The sequence below is a fragment of the Callithrix jacchus genome, chromosome 17 (genome assembly GCF_049354715.1).
Source record: "Callithrix jacchus isolate 240 chromosome 17, calJac240_pri, whole genome shotgun sequence".
Lineage (NCBI taxonomy): Eukaryota > Metazoa > Chordata > Mammalia > Primates > Cebidae > Callithrix > Callithrix jacchus.
Window position 1 is genome coordinate 54,393,103 of NC_133518.1, and position 23,616 is coordinate 54,416,718.

The 23,616-nt window shown below is 43.3% G+C and overlaps 2 protein-coding genes across 58 annotated transcripts in view; one reads left to right on the forward strand and one right to left on the reverse strand.

Moving 5' to 3' along the window:
• Nucleotides 1–1,630, reverse strand: part of HACL1 (2-hydroxyacyl-CoA lyase 1) — a 94,291-nt gene extending 92,661 nt beyond the window's left edge. For 23 of the 50 annotated variants that reach the window (XM_054247118.2, XM_054247117.2, XM_078354291.1 and 20 more), the window contains exons 1-2: nucleotides 1,166–1,350; nucleotides 874–978 (exon numbers count right to left, since the gene is read on the reverse strand). In XM_054247118.2, the coding sequence (XP_054103093.2) occupies nucleotides 874–978; nucleotides 1,166–1,246 (186 nt within the window). In that variant the 5' untranslated portion in view covers nucleotides 1,247–1,350. Of the gene's footprint in view, nucleotides 1–873; nucleotides 1,351–1,375 lie in introns of those variants that run through there. The other 27 variants (XM_078354289.1, XM_078354281.1, XM_078354286.1 and 24 more) reach the window with 4 other exon arrangements.
• Nucleotides 1,527–23,616, forward strand: part of BTD (biotinidase) — a 47,021-nt gene continuing 24,931 nt past the window's right edge. For 2 of the 8 annotated variants that reach the window (XM_078354300.1, XM_017965885.4), the window contains exon 1: nucleotides 1,527–1,676. Coding sequence is in view for 1 of the 8 variants with exons in the window: in XM_002759690.8 (XP_002759736.2) it covers nucleotides 1,542–1,552 (11 nt within the window). In the remaining 7 variants the exon portion in view is untranslated. Of the gene's footprint in view, nucleotides 1,677–2,806; nucleotides 2,882–6,636; nucleotides 6,706–6,875; nucleotides 7,078–23,616 lie in introns of those variants that run through there. The other 6 variants (XM_017965882.5, XM_078354302.1, XM_002759690.8 and 3 more) reach the window with 6 other exon arrangements.

Consider the following 23,616-nt stretch of genomic DNA (forward strand, 5'->3'; position numbering starts at 1 on the left):
AAAAACCCACACAACTTCTGCCCTCCAGGCACTCACATCTGATGGCAAAAGGCACCACTTAAGGAGGCAAAGGCCACTGTCTGGGCAAGAGGAAGCAAGAATCTAAATTAGAAGGCAACAGTGGGATTGTAAAGCAGGAATACTTAGCCTCAGCTGGACTGACAGTATGTGATATCACACAAGTGGATTCTTGATCTTTTAAGCCAGCACTACCGAGAAGGGCAAAGCTGGATTGGCAGACGATGCACTTTAAGTGGATTAACAAAATGCCATACCTTCCTTATCCTGCTTCCAAATAAGCCTCTAAGAAAGGTGGCAGCATGATGCGGTGGAAAGAGAGCTAGGCTAGGATCTGAGACACCTGAGTTTTCATCAAGACTTAACCATTTGTAATATCCTCCAACCTGCCCCAAACCGATCATGCAACAGACTTTGCCTTCACTCATTCATCCCACAGGTAATCTCTGAACACCTTTCTTATGCAGGCACCATACTTAGCACTGGGGGTACAGATGTGTCCTGAAGAAATAATATCCCTGCTCTCATGGAGCTCGTAGCCTAATAGAGAAGTCAGACTTTACCCTGAAACTGTTCCTTCCAATCGCGACATACAGTATAGTAGTAAGAGCATGGACTCAGACCCAGAATACGTGGGTTCAAACCCTGCCTCTGCTACTACCAGCTGTGTCACCAAAGGCAAGTTGTATGTCTTTTCTCATCTGTCAACTAGGTTTAACAACAGCTAATTTTCAGCAGTGATTGATATGTGTAAAGCAGCAAAAGACTGGTAAATACTGAGTGTTCGCAATGCATATCTACCGCTATTACTGATCATTCCCAGTAACGGATTCAACCACCTGCGCCCATACTCACCGCTTGCTCGTTCCTCATTCCAATGTACTTGATGCCTAGCTGCTGGGCAGCAATGGCGATTTCGGTTACTGGGATGCCTACGATGCCAAATATGTATTCCACATCCTGAGGGATGAAGAACAGGGGAATAAACTCCCAGGGCCCCACTACATCGCCACATCCTTCCCTCTCTTTCAGGCGCTAAAAGGAAATCCCCAGACTCCTATCGCCCAGTTCTACTCGTCTCCAAGACAACATCGCGGTCCCCGCCAGCTTCCGTAGGAGCCTTTCATTCCAGGAGGGTTCACCGTACTTGCGTTTTCAGGGCCTGGGCGATGACTTTAGCACCAGACACCTGCTCCTCGCTGCGCTCTGCGAAGTTACTGTCCGGCATCTTCCACCGAAAAGCTCAAGGCACTCTCGCAGCCCACAACCAAACTGAGTCACCCAGCAAAGCAAATGGGAAGACGGCGACACGCCACCTGCGGGTGCACCTCTGACGGACAGGAGGGCAACCAACTACCTTAAACAACGGGAAGGAAGAGGCGGGCTAAATTCGTCCACTCCCCGGGAGAAGTAGGAATGTAAACACGCAGGTTCTCCAATCAGAACCGTACTCTCTTCCCGGCTCCTCCATTCTCGCGGCCAGAGTGCCTGAGGGAGGCGGGAGTAGCAGGAGACTGCGGCCTATGCCGAGCAGGTAAGAAGGCAAACTCTGAGGCCTCTCGCCGGGGTCTCGGAGTCGGCCATCCGGAGCGTTTTCAGGACTGCTAAGTGCGAATAGCGCATGCGCATATTCGGGGCGGAAGGCGAGCTGAGAGCAGGTACGGAGGGGGCGTGATGCGAGCGCGAGGTCCAGGCCCCGCCCCGGGCCGCCCGAGGGGCTGCGGGCGGGCTGCGGGCAGGCTGCGCAAAGGCTGCCGGGAGTCTGGAAAGCGTGGCGCGCGTCTCTTGTTGTGGCTCTTGTCTTTGTGCCTTGCTCCTGTCCTACCGCGTTGCGTTTTTCTAGGCTTTTGCTTACACGCTCTATGTTTTACGCTCTCATAACCTTGTGGTTTTGTAGTCCTTAAATCATTATAACGCACGTTACTTAAATCCAGAAGCAAATGTGTACCCCAGCAAGAGATAAAATGACACCCAGTGTCAATAGATCCAGACCGTGCTTCAGACCTTGAATCCTGTTTCCTATCTGCTATTCAGCCATTGGATCACACACGATGAAAAGAGCACACTGAACGTACCTCGTTTTGAGCACTGTTTTCTCCATCCCTTGCTACTGACCCATATTACTCTCTGCTATTATCTTTACAAAGTCAGGCACTATGGCATAATTCTTAGGTTCGATCCTACTTACAATCAGCCCCGTACCTGATAGCCTTTTAAAACATTTTTGTGTGAAAATTGTTTGCAGTGTGCGATTTCTGAAACTAGTGCCTTGGAGTCATTAGACCATCTGCTCAGTGACAACAGACATAAAATTTCCAATTATAATAAACAGTGGAACTTTAATTTTTTGAGGATTTGGGGTCATTTTGTTGTAACCGAGTGAACGCGAAATTACCACTGAGACAAAGACTAGGCTAAATTACAGGGTCTTTATTGCTGGCGGCGGAGGACTCGTATCTCTCTAACCCGCGGCCCGAAAGGACGGTGTTAAGACCTTTTAAGCCAGTAAACCACCTCCTGGCGGGGGGCGAGAGCGAGGGACTTCGGACATTCCGAGGGCCAGTGGACTATGGACATTTTGTAAACCACCCCCTTGGCGGGGCGGAGGAGGGAGGGCGGTGAGGGTGAGGGGCTTTGGACATTCTGAGGGCCAGGGGACTTTGGACATTCCAATTGTCGATTAAGTGGTTCACAGAAGTCAAGATAAGCGTTAGTTTACACATCGTCTGGGTAGGGTGGGAGTTACAGACCTTAGTTACTTATTACAAGTCGCAGGGGCCAAGGTGACGTTGGTTTGGATTGCTTGCCTGTCACATTAGGGTTACAGAGAGCAATTTCAACGGAAAGCCGAGGTATGGCCGAGGTATGCAGTTTATGTGGTAATTACCGTGTCACATTCCCCCCTTGTTTTATTTACAGTAATTAAATCATTTATTCCTCCAGCAGGTGAGTATTGTTTGTTTGTTTTAAGGGCCTATATTGAAACCTTAATAATAATTAATTTTACAGAGTTTACCTTAGATTTAATGAACCTGAGAGTTGATTTAGGAGGCAGGGGCAGAACATGAGTCCCAGTAGGCGTAGGGCCAGAGGTCCCACCAGGCTCGTGAGGAGGGAAGTGAGCCAAGGGGCCCAGGAAAACAGTTTTTTGTTATCAACTTTTTGAAGCCTTTTGAAGTTGTTTTCTGGTTTAGAGATTTTGTTTGACCAGGGAGAGGCTCTCTCTCAGATGAGGCCTGACCTATTAGCATAGAAGCAACATTGTTTGTTAAAGGTGGCACATAATCCCCCTTGTTTTGAAAATAATGAAATTAGTCCTTGCCTGTTTTGGAGGACCATTTTAGCCAACGACTTAACCGGATCATTGAGTTGGAAAATGGAGTTTTTTAAGTGCCTTAAATCAGTATTTACGTGCTGAGAGAGAGTTTTAAAATTTTGGTCCCCAGATACACGAGCTGATATTCCAACTGCAGTGGAGCCAGCAATGCCTAATTTAACCAGTAAAGGGATGACGATAGGGATTTACAGGACGGATTGGGGTGGCCAGGGCGGTGAGCACGAAGAGCGCACAAGTTTTAGTTTTAGTGAATCGAGGGATGAGTGTTTGACGCTCTGTTATCTTTCTGGTGGGGCAGCCTTGACGTGGGTGTGATGAATTTAGGCATTTGTCCACCTTGAGTGCGATGGGTGTGGTCAGGATAACCGTGTAGGGTCCCTTTCAACTTTGCCGGGGGGTGGAGGAGGGGATGAGGCCAGAGGTGGCGAATTTTCACAAGGACAGAGTTTCCAGGCTGTAAGGGGTGTGTCGGCTGGTCTGCGAGGTTTATTGGGGTGGGACGGGTGTCTTTAATGAGCTGGTGTAACTGGGATTGAATAGACTGAAGTGCCTGTAAGGACTTAAGGAGTGTATAGTTATGCACTTTAGCATGCGCGGTATCCACGGGTCTGGGGAGTAAGGGAGGGGGCCTGCCAAACATGATTTTAAAAGGGGAGAAGCCTTTCTGATAGGGTGTGCTTTCGATGCGGAGGAGGACAAAAGGAAGCAGGCTGACCCAGTTTTCACTGTTCTCTAGGATAAACTTTGTTAGGGTTTCTTTTAGGGTCCGGTTTATTCGTTTGACCTGTCCTGAACTTTGGGGACGATAGGCACAGTGTAATTTCTAGGATATATCCAGGGCCTTGGCGAGGCCCTGAGAAATTCGTGCAGTAAAGGTGGGCCTATTGTCTGACCCTAGCATTAGAGGGAGGCCGAACCCAGAGGAACAATGTTTTGTAATAGTTTTTTTGTGACAACTAAAGCAGTCTCAGACTTAGTGGGGAAGGCTTTGACCCATTTAGAGAACGTATTTATAAACACCAGGAGGTATTTATAGTCATTTACTAGGGGTTTTATTTCAGTGAAATCTACTTAGTAGTGCTTTTTAGGACTAGTTCCTTTGAGTTTTACTTTTACCTGGCTAGACCTGTTTTTTTCCGGATTTACTCGGGCACATACATTACACTGAGTAGCTACTTTCTTGATAAGTTTATGTAAATGGGAATGTAATACTTGGCTTTTAGCAGTTCCGTTAGTCTGGTTTGTTTTAAGTGAGTGGTCTGGTGTGTGTTTTTAACTAGAGCCCATCCTAGAGCCTTGGGGACCACAATTTTTTGGTCTGGCAGTATTCACCATCCTGTGGAGCCCTGTGCGGCACCCCTTTCCTTTGCAAAGTTCTTCTCACCTGAGGAGTACGTGGGAGGAAGGGGCAGAACTGGGCGGGCAGGGTTACAAGGAGGGTCAGCAGCCCTGTCTTCCCTTGCCTCTGGTGAATCCCCCTTTCGGTGTCCCTTGCAGTGGACTAGTGCCACAGTCTTAGGCTTCCATGTAGCCTCCAGCAAGGCTAGAATTTCCTCTTTATTTTTAATAGCTTTTTCTTCTGACGTAAGTAGTTCTTTTTCTTTATATATTGCTCTACGTACATGAGCTGTAGCAAAGGCATAAGGGCTGTCAGTATAAATAGTGACAGTCCTTCCTTCTGCCCAGTTTAAGGCTTTTATCAGGGCCATAAGTTTAGCCTTTTGGGCTGAAGTCCCATGAGGAAGGGCCTGGGCCCAGATGACCTGCTCTAGGGTGACTACTGCTGCCCCCGCATACCTCACTCCGTTGAGCATAAAACTGCTGCCACCGGTATACAGTACCTCTTCCGGGTTCCATAAGGGAACGTCGGTGAGGTCCAGTTGATCGGTTTGGATGACATCTATTATTTGTTGACAGTCATGTATGGGTTCTTCTGGCTCACTATTAGGCGTCAGTGAGCCGGATTTACAACTGAAGTCTTCAGGAGCATTAGGCCGGATTTACTGTAGTCTTCAGGAACTTTAGGCCGGATTCACTGTAGTCTTCAGGAGCGTTAGGCCGGATTCACTGTAGTCTTCAGGAGCGTTAGGCCGGATTCACTGTAGTCTTCAGGAGCGTTAGGCCGGATTCACTGTAGTCTTCAGGAGCGTTAGGCCGGATTCACTGTAGTCTTCAGGAGCGTTAGGCCGGATTCACTGTAGTCTTCAGGAACTTTAGGCCGGATTCACTGTAGTCTTCAGGAGCGTTAGGCCGGATTCACTGTAGTCTTCAGGAGCGTTAGGCCGGATTCACTGTAGTCTTCAGGAGCGTTACGCCGGATTCACTGTAGTCTTCAGGAACTTTAGGCCGGATTCACTGTAGTCTTCAGTAGCGTTAGGCCGGATTCACTGTAGTCTTCAGGAGCGTTAGGCCGGATTCACTGTAGTCTTTAGGGACTTTAGGCCGGATTCACTGTAGTCTTCAGGAACTTTAGGCCAGATTCACTGTAGTCTTCAGGGACTTTAGGCCGGATTCACTGTAGTCTTCAGGAGCGTTAGGCCGGATTCACTGTAGTCTTCAGGAGCGTTAGGCCGGATTCACTGTAGTCTTTAGGGACTTTAGGCCGGATTCACTGTAGTCTTCAGGAACTTTAGGCCGGATTCACTGTAGTCTTCAGGGACTTTAGGCCGGATTCACTGTAGTCTTCAGGAGCGTTAGGCCGGATTTACTGTAGTCTTCAGGGACTTTAGGCCGGATTCACTGTAGTCTTCAGGGACTTTAGGCCGGATTCACTGTAGTCTTCAGGAGCGTTAGGCCGGATTTACTGTAGTCTTCAGGGACTTTAGGCCGGATTCACTGTAGTCTTCAGGGACTTTAGGCCGGATTCACTGTAGTCTTCAGGGACTTTAGGCCGGATTCACTGTAGTCTTCAGGAATGTTAGGCCGGATTCACTGTAGTCTTCAGGGACTTTAGGCCGGATTCACTGTAGTCTTCAGGAACTTTAGGCCGGATTTACTGTAGTCTTCAGGAACTTTAGGCCGGATTCACTGTAGTCTTCAGGAACGTTAGGCCGGATTTACTATAGTCTTCAGGGACTTTAGGAACTTTAGGCCAGATTTACGACTGTAGTCTTCAGGAACTTGATGCAGGGCTGGTCCAAGAGAAGAGCCTAATACTGTGCTATGCGGTCATTAGACAGCCACCTTCCTGGAGCCCCGTGGAGTAGTGATTCTACTGCATGGGGTGCTACTAGGTTTAATTCCTGCTCCTGAGTCAGTTTGTTCACTTCTTTTACTAACAGGGCTGTTGCTGCCACAGACCGAAGGCAGGCTGACTACCCAGAGGCTACAGGATCAAGTTTTTTTGATAGGTAGGCGACTGGCCTGGACCATCATCCTAATACCTGGGTGAACACCCTCTTCGTGATTCGTTGTTTTTTATGTACAAGCAATCGGAAGGGTTTAGAAATATCTGGCAAGGCCAGGACTGGGGCCGAGGTCAGAGCGGCTTTATTAAAAGCCTGTTGTTCTACTACTGTCCAAATTAGGGGTTGATTCCCTCCTGTGCAGGCATACAGTGGCTTGGCTATTTCAGCAGAACCTAAAATCCGTAGCCTACAGTTCCCTACCATCCCAAGGAACTCCCGAACTTAGCATTTTGTGGTAGGGGTGGGTCTCTGCAGTACTGCTTGGACTCGGCTGGGCGCCAGTGCCCGGTTGCCCTTTTCTATGATGTAGCCCAGGTAAGTAACCTTTTATCTTTTATTTACTTTCCTTAAGTCCTGTACTGGCCGGTAATCCTTTGTGCTAGGTTTTAGAACAGGGAGCAGAGGGGTGTTCCAGGGTGACTTACAGGTGGTGAGAATTCCTCCTTCCAGGAGTCTTGTTATGTGTGAAGTGATTCCCTGCCTGGCTTCCTGACTCATTGGGTATTGCCATACCTGGACCGGAGCTGCCGTTGCCAACAGCTAGACCACAACCGGGGTACAGTGTTCTGCCAGACCTGGGGGATTGGTCTTAGCCCACAGTCCGGGTACACTCTCCTGCAATTGGCGGAGGACGTTTGACGTTGATTCCTGATTTGTTTCCGGTGATAAAGCTTCCTGCAAGAGATCCTCTCTGACAGAGCACAAGTGATGAGGATTTGCTGAGGTGCTTTTGATATGGAGGGAAAAAGGGGGCATGGAGAGGCAGGCTTGATTTCTGCAGAAGGAGATGGTTGCTCGGAGTTTGTGAAGTAGGTCCCACTCTAATAGAGGGTAAGGGCATTCTGGAAGAACTAAGAAGGAATGGGTAACGGTGCCCTTTCTTAACAACTCGATTTGTGGTCCATGAACTGGTCATGGTCTCTCCTGGATGACTGTTTTCCTACTGGGTAGTGGTCCCAGAGGCTGAGGAAGGATGGAGTGGGCTGCCTCGCTGTTTACTAAAAAACTGATAGGTTTGCCCCCAATCTTTAAAGTAACCCTGCGCTCTGGGGGCGCTTAACAAATAAGAACCCTGGCCCGGTTAATCCTGACTTTAAAAAAAAAAAATTTGAGCAGTTACTCGTTTTTTTCTCTCAGGGCACTTATTTTTTAATGTCCCTCTTGTTTACAGTACATACATTGATTTCTTTCTAATGGGGACCGGGGATCGCAGGGGCCCTTTTGCAAGGCCCCCTGCTCTTGTGGAATGACTCATGTTTTCTGAAGGCTGCTGTTACTGCCTTAGTAACTTTTTTGTTTTGTGTGACTCCAGGAGTATCCCTGTTATTAAAAACCTTCTGGGCAATTTCTAGCAATTTGGTCAAATTCATTCCCTGGAATCCATGTAGTTTTTGTAACTTTTTCCTGATATCTGGGGCTGATTGGGAGACAACAGCCAAGTTAATGTACTGTTGATTTTCCGGGGCCTCAGGGTCTCTAGGAGTATACGTACCGTACGCCTCTTGTAGGTGTTCTAGGAAAGCAGCCGGCAACTCCTGTGGACCCCGAGTCACTGTCCCTACCTTGAAGAGGTTGATGGGCCTCCTAGACACCTCCTTAACCCCTTGTAAAAGATACCGGTGAAAAGTGTTCAGAGTGTTGGGGTTGGGTAGAGGGAAAAACCTCTTCAATTCGATCCCAGTTCTCTTCTACTGTTCCTCCCCCTGGACCTATGATGGCTTTCAGGGCGCCCTGTCTAATTCTGCCTCTTTCATCTGTGGTGAACAGAATCAGGAATAATTGTTGGCAGTTGTCCCAAGTGGGGTGATGAGTCTGGAGTACAGATTCTAAGAGCCCTGTCAAAGCCTGGGGCTTCTCAAAGAACGGGGGATGTTAAGCCTTCTGACAGAACTTACTCCATCTTAAAACCCCACTGCTGCCTTAAGTTCCCCAGCCTCCTAGCATGACCCCCTCCCGGGGAACTTTCCATCTCAGCAGGTCCTTAAACCTCCCCCTCTAGCCATCTCAGCAGTTTCCCAGCACCACCCCCTCTCGGGAACTCTCTTAGCAGTTCCCCAGCACGACCCCCTCCTGGGAACTATTAAACCCAACAGTTCCCCAGCCCCTCCCCTCCTGCACAGCCCCTCACACCAGATACATCTGCTGGCTTGCAGGCCATAAAAAATTTTTTTGCCACACCTTGGGTGCTGCGCACCAATTTTTGGGTGCAGCCTGGCAGCTTTTGCCCTGCTCTTAATAAAGCTTGTTCCCTCACCTAGTGGTTCGGCCCTTTCTTTAATTTTTATCACCTTCTAGTTATATGAGTCAATTGACGAGAAAGGGATGTGAACAAAGAATGGGCAACCCTAATTGTTTTCTCCTGATGGGGGTGCCTCTCAGAGAGGAAGGACCGCCGGTGGGTGTGGAGCGCTGCTGCAGGTGTGCAGGAGGGACAAGGGTTTGTTACTGGTGCTGTCCAGGAGGTGGGGTGCTGAGGCCCTGGTTCAGAGGGCCTTGAGTAGGATGGAGGTAATTCCTGATTCTTTGCTTGAGTGGGAAGTATGGCTGGTGCAGAAGGGGCTTTCTTAGGGCCTGCCAGCATAACTTGTAACTCAGCTTGTTTTATGCAGCGTTCAAGCCATGAAGGGGGCTGTTGAACTAAGCCTAGCCACTGGTCAATGTATGGAAACTGATCTGGGTGCCCAGGAGAACCTGTTACCACATTCTATACAGACTGGGTTACCTTGGGATCATATGTCCCCGTATCAGGCCACCCCACCCCAAACGATGGCCACTCCAATTTAAACAGGGTACAGAGTTTTTTGAGGGGTTAGTTTTACTCCATATTGGCCTGAAAATCCAGCCTTGAAATTGGCCGTCATGCACTGGAGTGAGTTGCAGGGCCGGGAACCAGACGATCCCATCTGTTTTTTGTTTTGTTTTGTTTTTTTAACCTACCAGTCGTTACCCGGACCTGTTTGCTTTTGTGGTACTCTCAGTTCTGGAAAGCATTGTACTTGTGACTTGCCCTTTCCAGCACCGGTTTTAAGCATGCGTCTGTAGCAAGCTTTTGTAAGGAGGGGGCAACAAGCTTGATAGGCCTATCCCTGGCACGAGGCAAGAAGATGCACAGAAGCAGCCGGAGTGCAGGTTGATGTCACCCACCTGGGAGCACAGCGGTGAATGGTAAGCTTTTAGGAGATAAAAACCACTTCGGTAGGATCTTCCCTTAGATGTGCCCTGGAGTCAAAGGGCTTAGGGAAGGTTGAAGAGTGACAAAACAAATGAACAAATGGGCCAGCAAATTAGCTGGGTGTGAATTTTGAATTCATCATGGCTCATAGAGATCACAAAACCTTTTCCAGTCAGTATCAACTGGTTGGTGGCAGTGAGCCTCCCAACACCAGGGGTGATGCCAAAAGTTGGAGATCAGGTGAGGATAGGAAATTTAACCACTTTCTGACAGAATATACAGTGGTCTCTCTCTTTTTTCTTCTTTTTTTTCACCCTAGGCAGACAAAGAGTCCTTGCTTGTCTTCCCTAGAGTGTGACTTCTAAGATTCCAGAAAAAGCTACAACTGAGTCACCAGGGGCAGAATTGCCTCCCTGACATTTAAAAGAGAAAAGGAGGGGCCTAATGGTGAAAGGGGAAGAGGAAGAGAAAGGAGAATAAAGTTATTTCTAGGGGCATAAAGTCAGTGAAAGTCCCCTGCAACCAATGGTTATTTAACCAATTGAGAACATTGTCTGGCCTTAGTGAGGCAAGCCTAAACCACCACAGATCAGTTAATAGGCACCTCAGAAAACTACAGAATCTACAATATAGACAGGACCACATGACAGTTAGACAGACACAGGGTGGGTGTCCCCCGTGGGAGACCAATCTGATGCCTGCCCGGCCACATTCCCAAAGGGATGTTTCAGAGCGTCTTGGCTAAGGTGTACCCATATAAACACCAGGCCTGGTCACTGCAGAGGTGAATCATCATTATACCCTATGATGTCTCCGTGGAACCGTGGGTGAATGCCCACACAGGTTCTGTAGCCCGCTGACCGTGGGACCACACATAAACACGCTCACTCTCTCACACTGAGGTTGCAGAAGACATCCGAAAACTGAATTACCCGAGCCTCCAGTGATGTCTCACGGTAGGCTTGCCTAGTCAGAGATTAATGACTGTGTCTGGTCTCCTGACTTAGGCTCCTAATGGACCAGCCCCCCGATTTCCAGACCCGACTTACCTCTGGAGGTTTCTGGGACCCTAAGGAATTTTGGGTGAATGTCAGCAAGGTAGTTGCCCTTCCACCACAGGGCTGGAACTTTGGGGTCCTGGAACATCTCAGGGAGTGCCTCCCCTAGAGATCCCTGAGGTGGGAGCAGCCGCTCGCGTGAGACTCCAGGTATTTTGTCTGAGTGATGATGGAAAATCTCGCTGGGGCCTCCAAATGTTGTAACCACGCTAGCACGAAATCACCACTGAGACAGACTAGGCCAAATTACCGGGTCTTTATTGCCGGTGGCTGCAGAGGACTCACATCTCTCTAACCCATGGCCCTGAAAGGAGGGTGTCAAGACCTTTTATGCCTGTAAACCACCTCCTGGGAGGGGGTGAGGGCGAGGGGTTTCGGACATTCCAAGGGCCAGTGGACTATGGACATTTTGTAAACAACCTCCTGGGCAGGGGTGAGGGTGAGGGGCTTTGGATATTCCAAGGGCCGGGGGACTTCGGACATTCCGATTGTTACTTAAGTGGTTCACAGAAGTCAAGATAAGTTAGTTTACACATTGTCTGGGTAGGGTGGAAGTTACAGACCTTAGTTACTTACTACAAATTGCAGGAGCCAAGATGGCATTGGTTTGGACTGCTTGCCTGTCACATTAGGGTTATAGAGAGTAGTTTCAATGGAAAGCCAAGGTATGTTGAGGTATGCAGTTTATGGGGCAATTACCATGTCACAATTTTAAGCAAAAAGGCCAGTGGTAAGTGGACAGTAAAGAGATGAGAGGGGATTGGGTCATAGGTAGTGAAATGAATGAGAAGCACTGGAAGTGAAAGGATTTCTAAACCCAGACATTTTTGAAATACTCTTGGGTGTTTACAAAAGGTTTTACCCTCTTTTTCTCAACCCCTCTCCCCTACCCCAAGCAGAGGGGAGTGAACTGGTTGCCTCCCTGCATCGGGGGACTGTGTTAGTCCATTTTCATATTGCTATGAAGAAATACCCAAAACTGGGTAATTTATAAAGAAAAGAGTTTAATAAACTCACAGTTCCATGTGGCTGGAGAAACCTCACAATCATGGTGGAAGATGGAGGAGGAGCAAAGGCAAGTCTTACATGGTGGCAGGCAAGAAAATGTGTGCAGGGGAACTCTCATTTATAAAGCCATGAGAACTCATGAGACTTACTCACTATCACAAGAACAGCACGGGAAAAACTCTACCCCATGATTCAATTACCTCCCACCAGGTGCCTCTCACAATATGTGGGGATTATAGGAGCTATAATTCAAGATGAGATTTGAGTGGGGACACAGCTAAACCATATCGGACTCATCTAAAAGGGTTATTTCTATCAAGTCTCAGAGTATATCCAAAAAGAATATACACATTTTGCATTCTACTCTAGAATGTATCCATATTTTAATTTTAAAATGACATTTATTGAGGTATAATAATTAAATGCCCAGATCTTAAAGATTAGTTAGATGTGTTTTGACAGTTATGTATATCTATGAAACCACCACCCAAAATAAAAATGACATTTCAAACTGCTTACCTGTCAAGTAAAATTGACATTCCAGAAAGCTGTGAAATGGGCTGGGCACAATGGCTTATGCCTGTAATCTCAGCACTTTGGGAGGCCAAGGAAGGCAGATCATTTGAAGTCAGGTGTTTGAGACCAGCCTGGTCAATGTGGCAAAACCCCATCTCTACTAAAATACAAAAATTAGCAGGGTGTTGTGAGACATGCCTGTAATCCCAACTATTCAGGAGGCTGAGGTGGGAGTATCACTTGATTCAGACACTGGACATTGCACCACTGCACTCCAACCTGGGTGACAGACTGAGACTCTGTCTCAAAAAAAACAGAAAAAAAAGGTATGAAATCATCTTTGCACTTTCAATAGTCCTTGACACAATGCCTCCTGTCCTTGTTGGAAAAAAAAAGTACAGAACCCACCCCCTGCCGTCATGTATTATTTATATCAGTAGCATTTATGACAGTCTCTGTCCCTATTGCATCAGAATCCCTGGGAAAGCTTTTTCCAAATAGTCACTTGGGCCCTACACCAGATCTCCTGAATCAGCATCTTAGGACAGGTTAGGCACCTGTATTTTATTCAGAGAACCCTAGCTCTGTATTCATGCTGGGAGCATGAGTTGCTAATTAAACACATGATTGCCTGTCACCAAAGTAATACTGTTGATTAATTTGTATTGACAGGTTCAAGGGTGATTTGGCATTGACAGAACAAGCTGTATCAATGGTAGATAGTTCACCAGGCCTACTTTTGTGTCAAAAGAAACACTGACAGAACCACTCAGTATAAAGTGCAGTGAAAACTGAACTCTGAATTGGAACAAATACCTGGAATTCAGTTAACTGGTTTTGCAAAAAGACAAATAATCAACTGGCTGGATTCTGCCATTTAACAAAGAGAAAAATCATTGGGATTGTTAAAACTTGCTTTCACCTTTACACCTTTTAGTTCAGGATGCAGTGTTCAATTGTGAACTTGGGCTCGATGATTCAGCAGAAAGAAGTGATTTGAGTTCTGGTTCCCGGGATTAACAGGGCCAAGGAGCAACTTTTTTGCAATCTAATTGTAATTATAGCCAGCTTGTCCAACTCTCAGCCCAGGATGGCTTTGAATGCAGCCCAATAGGATTAACAGGGCCAAGGAGCAACTTTTTTGTAATCCAATTGTAATTACAGCCAGCTTGTCCTCAGCTCCTGGAGGACTTTGAATGCAGCCCAATACAAATTCATGAACTTTCTTAAAACATTATGGATTTATGTACCGGCGCTTTTTTTTTTTTTAAGCTCATCAGCTATCATTAGTGTTAGTGTATTTTATGTGTGGCTCAAGACCATTCTTTTTCCAATGTGGCCCAGGGAAGCCAAAAGATTGGATACCCCTAACAAAATCCTAAAATTCTTTTGTAGTTTATGAGAGGCCCTCTGTGCATACTCTGCAAGCACCATCCACATTCTTTGTTACAATATTGGCAATAGGCATAAAATTTTATTTGTTGGATATTTTATTGAAATTTTGTTTTCGTTTATTTACTTATTGGTGGGAGGAAGTCAGAGGAGGAATGAATCTAACCTTTTTAAAAGAAAAGGCTAAAGTATTCATAACATGCTCTCCAAAGAACAGAGCTAGTCATCAAAGAATCTGCATACCAATTACTCTATTTGTGGGTTCTGAATTTGAGATTATGAAAAAGAGCAAATTGGAGTCTTTCTTCTAACTGGGTCAAGGAGATATCCAGGCAACCAGGTAATTTAGTAAGAGTTGCAAATATAATGCCTGGAGAAAATTTATTCTCTAAAGACTGCAGCTTCTACAGGCAGTAACTCTTAAAGCCCCCAAATTGGGATAGTGCGTTTTAATTTCAATACACTAACAAGGACACTAAAAATCCTTGTGATTAATTTAAAGCATAGTGCTAGATGAACTTGTGATAAAATGTTCTCACAAATATGTTATCAAAATGAGAAATGTTTGCTTATCAAATGAAGAAATGAATCAAGTTCATTTGTGATACATTATAGAAGGTAAAAATGAAATTGCCTGACAAAAAGAAGATAAAACTGAAACTGAATGTCTTAAAAACAAACAAAAAGGCAGAAACAAAAAAATGAACCTATATAGAATACTATGATAGCAATACAAATTACAGCAGGAAATGTGCTGTAAGAGATGTCAACATATGAAGCAAAATAATGTCATGAAAGGTTCTTTGAATAAAGTGGGTTAAATTGATTTGCTTTGCTTCTCATTGAATTTGTGGACTTCAGAGTACCAAAGCCCAGCAATAGGCTTGAAACAAACCCAGTAAAAAGCAACTTTATTATTGAGCTGAGGATTGATATCGACAACTCACTAATAAAAAAGCTTGATATACACAGCAAAAAAGAAAAAAAAAAGCTTGTAATAAAAACTCCCAGTGGCTGATGTCACTTGACAGACACTGGGAGTTTTCCCCAGGTACCCTGTGACCTAGAGAAAGTTTGGATTCCTGCCTTTGGCTTGGGCTGGCAAGCCCTGTGCTTTTACTCTGTATTTTAATGCCGGGGAGACCTGGGACTGGAGCAGGGAGTGTTGTGGGAAGAAAACAGAAGGAGTATTGTTCCCTTGTTTTAGCTTTGTGTTCATCCATTATGGGTTTTTTGTTTTGTTTGTTTTTTTTAAAGAAAATTTGAGATAGTTTAACAGCAGCAGTCATTACATCACTGACAAGGATGTTTACTTGTGTAAAATGTACCAGGAAATAGTGACAACTGTATGTTGTGCTATAAAGATGTAAGAGATTTATCTCAAATGGCTTAGAAATCATATAGGCCGGGCGCGGTGGCTCATGCCTGTATTCCCAGCACTTTGGGAGGCCAAGGTGGGTGGACCACAAGGTCTGGAGACCGAAACCATCCTGGCCAACATGTTGAAACCTCGTCTCTACTAAAAATACAAAAATTAGCTGGGCATGGTGGTGCATGCCTGTAGTCCCAGCTACTTGTGAGGCTGAGGCAGGAGAATCGCTTGAACCTGGGAGTCAGAGGTTGCAGTGAGCCGAGATCATGTGATTGAATTCCAGCCTGGGCAACAGAGCGAGTCTCCGCCTCAAAAAAAAATCACAATATAGTATTTTTCAGTTTGATGGAACTCCACACTCGGGAGTGGCCCACAGGGTAGAGGGGCAGCTGTCACCCTGAAATATGGTACTAGTATTGAACTATTTTCTGTTTTCACTTGTTCCTTCTGCCATTAGCATTCATTACAGCCCCTTGCTTTTCAAATTGTACCTTATTGCTTTGTTTTGATTTTAATCTATTCTCTGTGTCAGCAAAACAAAGACTTATCTTTAGGAAGAATTTCTGAGTGATTCCCAGGGTTTGGGGTTGAACTGGGTGTAACCCCAGGTGAGGGACATCTTCGTGATGAACTTAATCCCTTAAACTTCTTTTTGGGTCATAACCTTTGAGTTCTTCTTTGGAGCTTAGCTTTGATTTATTGTTTTCACTTTAAAAAATACATTGAACATTTATGTCATCTTTCAAACATATGAGTAGAGCCAGAGATTAATATGCACCCAAGTACACAGCCCCTGACTTAAGAAATACATCACAAATATAGTGAAGCCCCCCGTGTGTCCTTTCCGTATTACGCCTCCTTTCCTCTCCTGCAGAGGTAACCACTATCTTGAATTTGGTGTTTATAATTCCCACATTATCCATTCTTTAGGTGATGAATATTTGGGTCATTTTTAGTTTTCTGGTGTAAAAAACAGTGTGCTCTGATATTCTTGCATATTTCCTTCTTGTACACATGTGTGAGAGTTTCTACATATATGTGATGATGCGATGTGATGATGAGGTGGAGGTCATCATCATTTGCTAAAGGTTGCCAAATTGGTCTCCAAAGTATTGTACCAATTTATACTCCCAACATCTGTATATGAGGGCTACCCTTTCTCCATATTCTCAGTTATGGAGCTTCAAAAATTTTTAGATGTGAAATGGCTTCTCAGTTCCATTTCGCTAACTACTAATGAGATTAAGTTATATTTGCATACGTATATGTATATGTATATGTATATGTATATGTATATGTATATGTATATGTATATGTATATGTATATGTATATAGTGGCCATGCAGGTTTCTTTTTCCGTGAATTACCTGTTTACATCTGTTGCCCATTTCCTTATTAAGTTATCTTTTGCTTTTTGATTTGTAGAGGTCCTTTATATATTCTGAATGCTAATTATTTATCTTTTAACTTTGTTAATAGTTATTATTGAGGTATAAAGGGTTTTTTGTAGTTACATTTGACAATTTTTCCTTATGTGGTTTTTTTTTTTAAGGTAACTTGCTAAAGAAAACTTTTTCTAACCTGAGGTTATGAAGATTGACAATTTTTCCTTATGTGGTTTTTTTTTTTAAGGTAACTTGCTAAAGAAAACTTTTTCTAACCTGAGGTTATGAAGATTTTTTTCTATATCAGAAAGTGTAAAGTTTTTTTTTATATATTTAAGTCTCTACCTGGAATTTTTGTATGTTGAGAGGTAGGAATCCATGTAACGTGTCAATTAGATTTGCTGTGTAACTAACCACCCCAAAACTTAGTGACTTAACACAATCACCATTTATTTAACCTATATTCCTATGAGGCTGGGCTCAACTGGACTCACTCATGTGTCTGTGGTCAGTTGCCAGTGAGCTGGGTCACTCAGGCCCTGGAGGTTAGCGGGTTGTCCACTGGGGTAACGGGCGTATTGCCAGTGAGCCACATAGCTCTCACCACTCAGCAGGTGATGGCAGCAGGTTGCAAAAGGGACTCACTGTGCAAGCCTCTGTGTGCAGTGTTTGCTAGTATCTCATCAGCCAAAACAAGTTACAGAGAGGGGAGCAATTGCTGGCCTTTTTTATAGTCAGTTTACCATAAAATCCTGTTGTCCAAGCACCATTCATGATATAGTTCATTCTCATCCCAGTGATACAAGCACGCATATTTATGGTATATTTCTGTACTTTCTGTTCTTTTCCTGTCCTAATACCAATCCCACACTATCTTAATTTCTATATTTTAAAAATAAGACTTGATGTTGGTAGGACAAGTTGTCCCTGGACTTCATTCTTTTGAAACCATCTTGTTTTATTATATTAGTTTTAAGGAACTAGGAGGGATCGAAGAGGAAGCTTTAGATTAAAATAGACTTAAAATATTTTTTTAATGGCAAGACTAAACTACAGTGTCTGGGGATACACATTGAATAATAAAGCTGTTTTAAAAAACAAAGAAGTGGCCGGGCGCGGTGGCTCAAGCCTGTAATCCCAGCACTTTGGGAGGCCGAGGCGGGTGGATCACGAGGTCAAGAGATCGAGACCATCCTGGTCAACATGGTGAAACCTCATCTCTACTAAAAATACAAAAAATTAGCTGGGCATGGTGGCACGTGCCCGTAATTCCCACCTACTCAGGAGGCTAAGGCAGGAGACTTGCCTGAACCCAGGAGGTGGAGGTTGTGGTGAGCCGAGATTGCGCCATTGCACTCCAGCCTGGGTAACAAGAGCGAAACTCCATCTTAAAAAAAAAACAAAAAACAAAGAAGTGATGACTATAAAAGTCAGGGTTATGGTTACTTGATCCCTCATGGACAATGTTGTCAGATTTTAAAACAAAACAGGACACCAAAATTCCCAGTTGAATTTGAACTTAAATGGACAATGCATAATTTTTTTTACTGTAAGTATGTTCCAACACACTTATTTGTCTGAAAGTTAAACTTAACTGGTCCACGTGTATTTTACCTGGAAAAATTCTGATTTTATTCAACATGACAATGTGGTTTACATTTTCCAGCCTTCCTTGTAGCTTAGGAGTGGTCACACGTCCCACTGTTGGCCAAAGCAGTTTAAATGGAAGTCACTAGGCAGGGCTTTTAGGAAAGCTGATGAAGCTGGCAAGTACCCTCTGACTCTTCCTCTGTACACTATGATAACTGGAGTTGTAGAAGTCATTTTGCAACCACAAGATGACTCTGAAAATGGAAAGCTACATGCCAAGAAGTGAGGCCCGGCAAGAGAAGGATCCTGGCACTTGCCTTTGTCGAGTTTTGTTATCAGATTTTTATTCATAAGAAAAAATGCCTTCTTTTACTATATTCTCAAACACATTAGTAGCATTAGGATTACTTTTTATTTTATAGTTAGGAAGAATTCTTCTAGAAACTATTTGGGCCTGTTTTGAGAGTGGAGAATGGGAGGGAATGGTTATTTGATAACTGTGTATTCTGTGATTGTTGACTTGGTTTCATTTTTTCGTTTATCTGAAGTTTCGGTAAAAATATATTTTTCAATCCCAGCTACTCTGGAGGCTGAGGCACAAGAATTGCTTGAACCCAGGAGGCAAATGTTGCAATAAGCTGATATCGGGTCACTCCACTCCAGCCTGGGTGATGGAGTGAGACTCTGTCTCAAAAAAAAAAAAAAAGAAAAGAAAGAAAAAGAAAGGATATATGTATTTATATATTTATTTATATATTTTTATATGATTCTTATATATAAAAATATATATTTATATATTTTTATATGATTCTTATATATAAAAATATATATTTATTTATAATATTTTTTCCTATGATATGCATACAAATTTTCAAGCTTATCAATATAGGATTGACTGAGGTGATTCTTTATTTTTAAAATTTCTTCTGCATTTATAGATTTCTCTTTATTATTACTTATTTTGTATATTTGTTTCTCTTTTTTTTTCTTAATTAGGTTAGCTGATCATTTGTCTTTTCTTTTTTTCCTCCAAAGAAGAACTCCTTGAACATACTTATTTATTCTATCACTTTTCTGCTTTCTAATTTAATTTCCACTCTTATGTTTATTTCCTTCCTTTTGCTTGCTTGAGCATGCCACTATTCTTTCCCTCACTCTTACCACCTTTTATTAGTTTTACAATTTCTACATTGCCAGAGTTAATAACATTTGCACTGTGTTCTATAAACATAATCCTCATGTTTATTTTATATTCAAGGCTCTTGCCAGTTTTTCCATTCATGTCTTAGTTGGCAGACATTTACCATCTATGCATTTTTTTCAAGGCAGGCTGATGAGGCCAATGAGAATAATATTTCCTGAGTTCTTATGTTTTCAAATTTTTTTTACTTCAATCATAGATTGGCATAATATGTAATTTCTGGCTTATATTTTCTTTTTCAGAAAGATTCTATAGGCCTTTACTGGCATTGGTGTTACTATAGTAAAGTCTGAGGACAGCCTGATTTTTTTGCCCTTAATAAATGCCCTTGATCATTTTATTTGGCTTCCCAAATGATTCTTACTTTATCTTTGAAGATCAAGAATTTTACTAGGTTATCCGCTGGTGTTGACATTGTTTTTTTCTTTCTTTAATTTTGCTGTATCTTTTCAATCTAAAAATTAAAATATGCTTTTATTTCTGGTGAGTTTTCTTCAGTTACATCTTTAAATATTTTTTCTGCTCCGTTATGTGTATTTCTGTATAAAAATATTTTTTGTATAAAAATACACATAATGTATTGTTGTATAAAATTTTTATACGTGTTGTATTGTTATATAAACGACATTTGTATTGTTGTATAAAAATCTACCCTATTCAGGCATGGTGGCTAACGGCTGTAATTCCAGCACTTTGGGAGGCCGAGGCCGGCAGATCCCCTGAGGTCAGGAGTTCAACACCTGCCTGACCAACATAGAGAAACCCCATCTCTACTAAAAATACAAAATTAGCTGGGTGTGGTGGCTCATGCCTGTAATCCCAGCTACTCGGGAGGCTGAGGCAGGAGAATCACTTGAACCTGGGAGGCGGAGGTTGCAGTGAGCCGAGATCTTGCCATTGCACTCCATCCTGGGCAACAAAAGCAAAACTCTGTCTCAAAACAACAACAACAACAACAACAGCAACAAAAATTAACCTTACCACTTATTTAGCAGCTTAAAACAAGACCCATTTATTATCTCAAAGTTTCTGTGTGTCAGGAATCTGAGCATAGTTTCACTGCATCCTTTCCTTAACATCTCACAAGGCTACAGTGAAGTTGTCAGCTGGCCTCATGGTCTCATCTGAGGCTGAATTCTCTTTCAAGTTTAACTGGTTGTTGAAAGAATGAATTTCCTTGCAGTTGTAGAATTCATGGTGGCTTGCTTGTTCACGGTCAGCAGGGGAGAGTGTGTCTGAAATCTTGGAGCACCGCAGTTCTTTTTTTAAAGGCCTGATTAAGTCAGACCCACCAGGATAATCTCTTTTGATTAACTAGATTAACGGGTTTAGGATTTTAATTACATATGTGAAAGCCCTTCACCTTTGTCATATTCTATTGGCTAGAAACAAAGCACAATTTCTACCTGCACTAAAGAAAAGCGGATTATACAAGGAGTCACCTTAGGGTGTGTTCATCACATATTATGTTTCTTTTTTCTTTTATGTATTTTCCAATTATGCATATGATGGATCTCATTCACCTGTCTATGATTTTCTGTGGACTCCTTTTCAATTCTGTATTTCCATTCATGTTGCTTATTTATTTACACAGCATCATCTGATTTTTTTTTTTTTTTTTAGATTGAGTCTCACTCTGTCACACAGGCTGGAATGCGGTGGCAAGATCTTGGCTCACTGCAACCTCCGCCTCCTAGGTTCAAGGCATTCCCCTGCCTCACTCTCCCAAGTAGCTGGGACTACAGACATGCAGTACCATACCTGGCTCACTTCTGTATTTTTAGTAGGAACAGGTTTCAGAATGTTGGCCAGGCTGGTCTTGAACCTCTGACTTCAGATGATCCACCCACTTCAGCATCCCAAAGTGCTGGGATTACAGGCGTGAGCCACTGTGCCCAGCCCATCTGATTTCTTTTGCTGCTTCTATCTTTGCTGTAATTTTTTGACAGTTTAATTTTTTCTTCTGCTTCTTTCCTGAGCCCTGGCAGATATATTTCATCTGTCTCCCGGATTTCTATTCCCCATTCCCTTCTCCCTTCTTCCCTCTTCCCCCTCCTCCCCTTCTCCCCTTCCCTTCCTTTTTCTCCTCTTCTTCCCTTTTTCCCTTTCATCTTTTAATTCTCTTGTCTTAGTCTATTTTGTGCTTTTATTTAATATAAGCAATTTTTTTCACTCCTGGCAGAATGTTTTGTCACAGTTTTTATTTACATTGTGACAATTTTCTGGGGAATCTTTGTTTTCTTATATCTTTCAAAAGATCTTGAGCTTTTTATTTACTCATTTTTGAGTGATGAGTTTTTATTCTACTGTTTATTTGTAGGAGGTTTACATGGGAACAAGGGCATTCTGGGTCACAATTATTTTTTCTTAGCACATTGAAGATTTTGATTTCTTCTATTTTTACTTTTGAAAAGTCTGCTGTTGTTCAAATCACCATGTCTTTGAGGGTAATCTCGATTCCCTCTAGTTGCTTCTAATATTTTTTTTCTTAAAATATTTGATGTTCTGATTTCTTTATGTTGTATGTAGATTTCTTTCTGGTTGTCTTGAATCTATTGATTTCTGTATTTTATTGATAAAATTGTCACCTATTATACCTTCAACATGCGTTATGTGTCATGTGTCATTTTACGTATTTTCTCTCTCTTCTTCTTTTTTTGTAAGTCAAAGCCTTGCTCTGTCACCCAGGCTGGAGTACAGTGGCATAATCATAGCCCACAGCAGCCTTAAACTCTTGGGCTCAAGCAGTCCTACCACCTCAGCCTCTTGAGATGCTGGGACCACAGGTGCATACCACCATGCCCAGCTAATACTTTTTAAATTTTTGTAGAGATTATATTGCCCAGGCTGGTCTTGAACTCGTGGCCTCAAGTGATCCTCTCATCTTGACCTCCAAAGTGTTGGAATTACAGGCATGAGCCATTGTACCCAGCTTGTATTTTGTCCTTCTGAAATTCCAGATAGAAATATGAAACGTCATTATCTATTATATAATAGAACATCATGTGTGTCTTCCATGTCTCATCTTCTTCTTTTCCTTTTTGTCATCTCTGTGGTACATTCTAAACAAATTTTTTAATGATTCTAACTTCCATGCCACAAAATCTCTCCATTTGGTTTTATTTGACAACTTTTTTTTTTTTTTGACACAGTCTTGCTCTATCACTCAGGCTAAAGTATAGTGGCACAGTCTCAGCTCACTGTAACCTCAGCCTGTTAATCTTAAGAATCCCACCACCTTAGCCTCCCAAGTAGCTGGGACTATAGGCACACACCACCACACACAGCTAATTTTTTAATATTTTGTAGAGATGGGGTTTCGCCATGTTGCCCATGCTGGTCTCAAACTCCTGGGCTCAAGTGATCCTGTTGCCTTGGCCTTCCAAAGTGCTGGGAGTATAGGCGTGAGCCATCATTCCCAGCCAACAGTATCTTGTATTTTTACCTGTTGGCTGGGAGTGATGGCTCACGCCTATACTCCCAGCAAACAGTACCTTGTTCTCTTACCTGGTTTAGATTCCTCTGGGTATAATTTGCACTATTAATCCTTCCATCTGAAGTTTTGGGGGCCTGATTTTGCTGTATTCTTTAACTTACTTGCATGATATTTTCTTCCTCGTGTGTTTTGTAATTTTGAATTGTGAGTTATTCTTACTTTGTTCTTCAACCCAGGACACTGAGTCTTCAGAAGAGAGTATGAGGATAGGCTTTTCCAGGCGTGTTAGGACTGTTACCATCTCAAAATCACTTTGTGCTCATCTCTTGGCATACAGTTACCTGGGTCATGTGTGCTGTGAGATTTTGAATCATGAACCCACATAAGGAAAACCTTTGATTATGTTGGTTATGACTTTCAAGGACTAACTTTTTTCCCCTGTTCAGAGTACAAAATGAGGTATACAAGTTTCTGTGTCAGGTAGTTACTTGGCCAGCAGGCAGGTATTTGTTTGTTTTTGTCTATCCTTTCAGTAAAGGAATCATTCCATAAGGTTTCTAGCTGTATGCACAGATCTCACTCCAGCCTCAACATCTTATCTTTTTGTCCTTCAAGACTGGGACAAGTTCCAGTACCACTTCACCTCTCCAGTTTTCAGTTACTTGTTTTTAGTTTGTAAATGCATTTTTTAAAAGAAGTTTTAGGTTCACAGTAAAATTGAGCA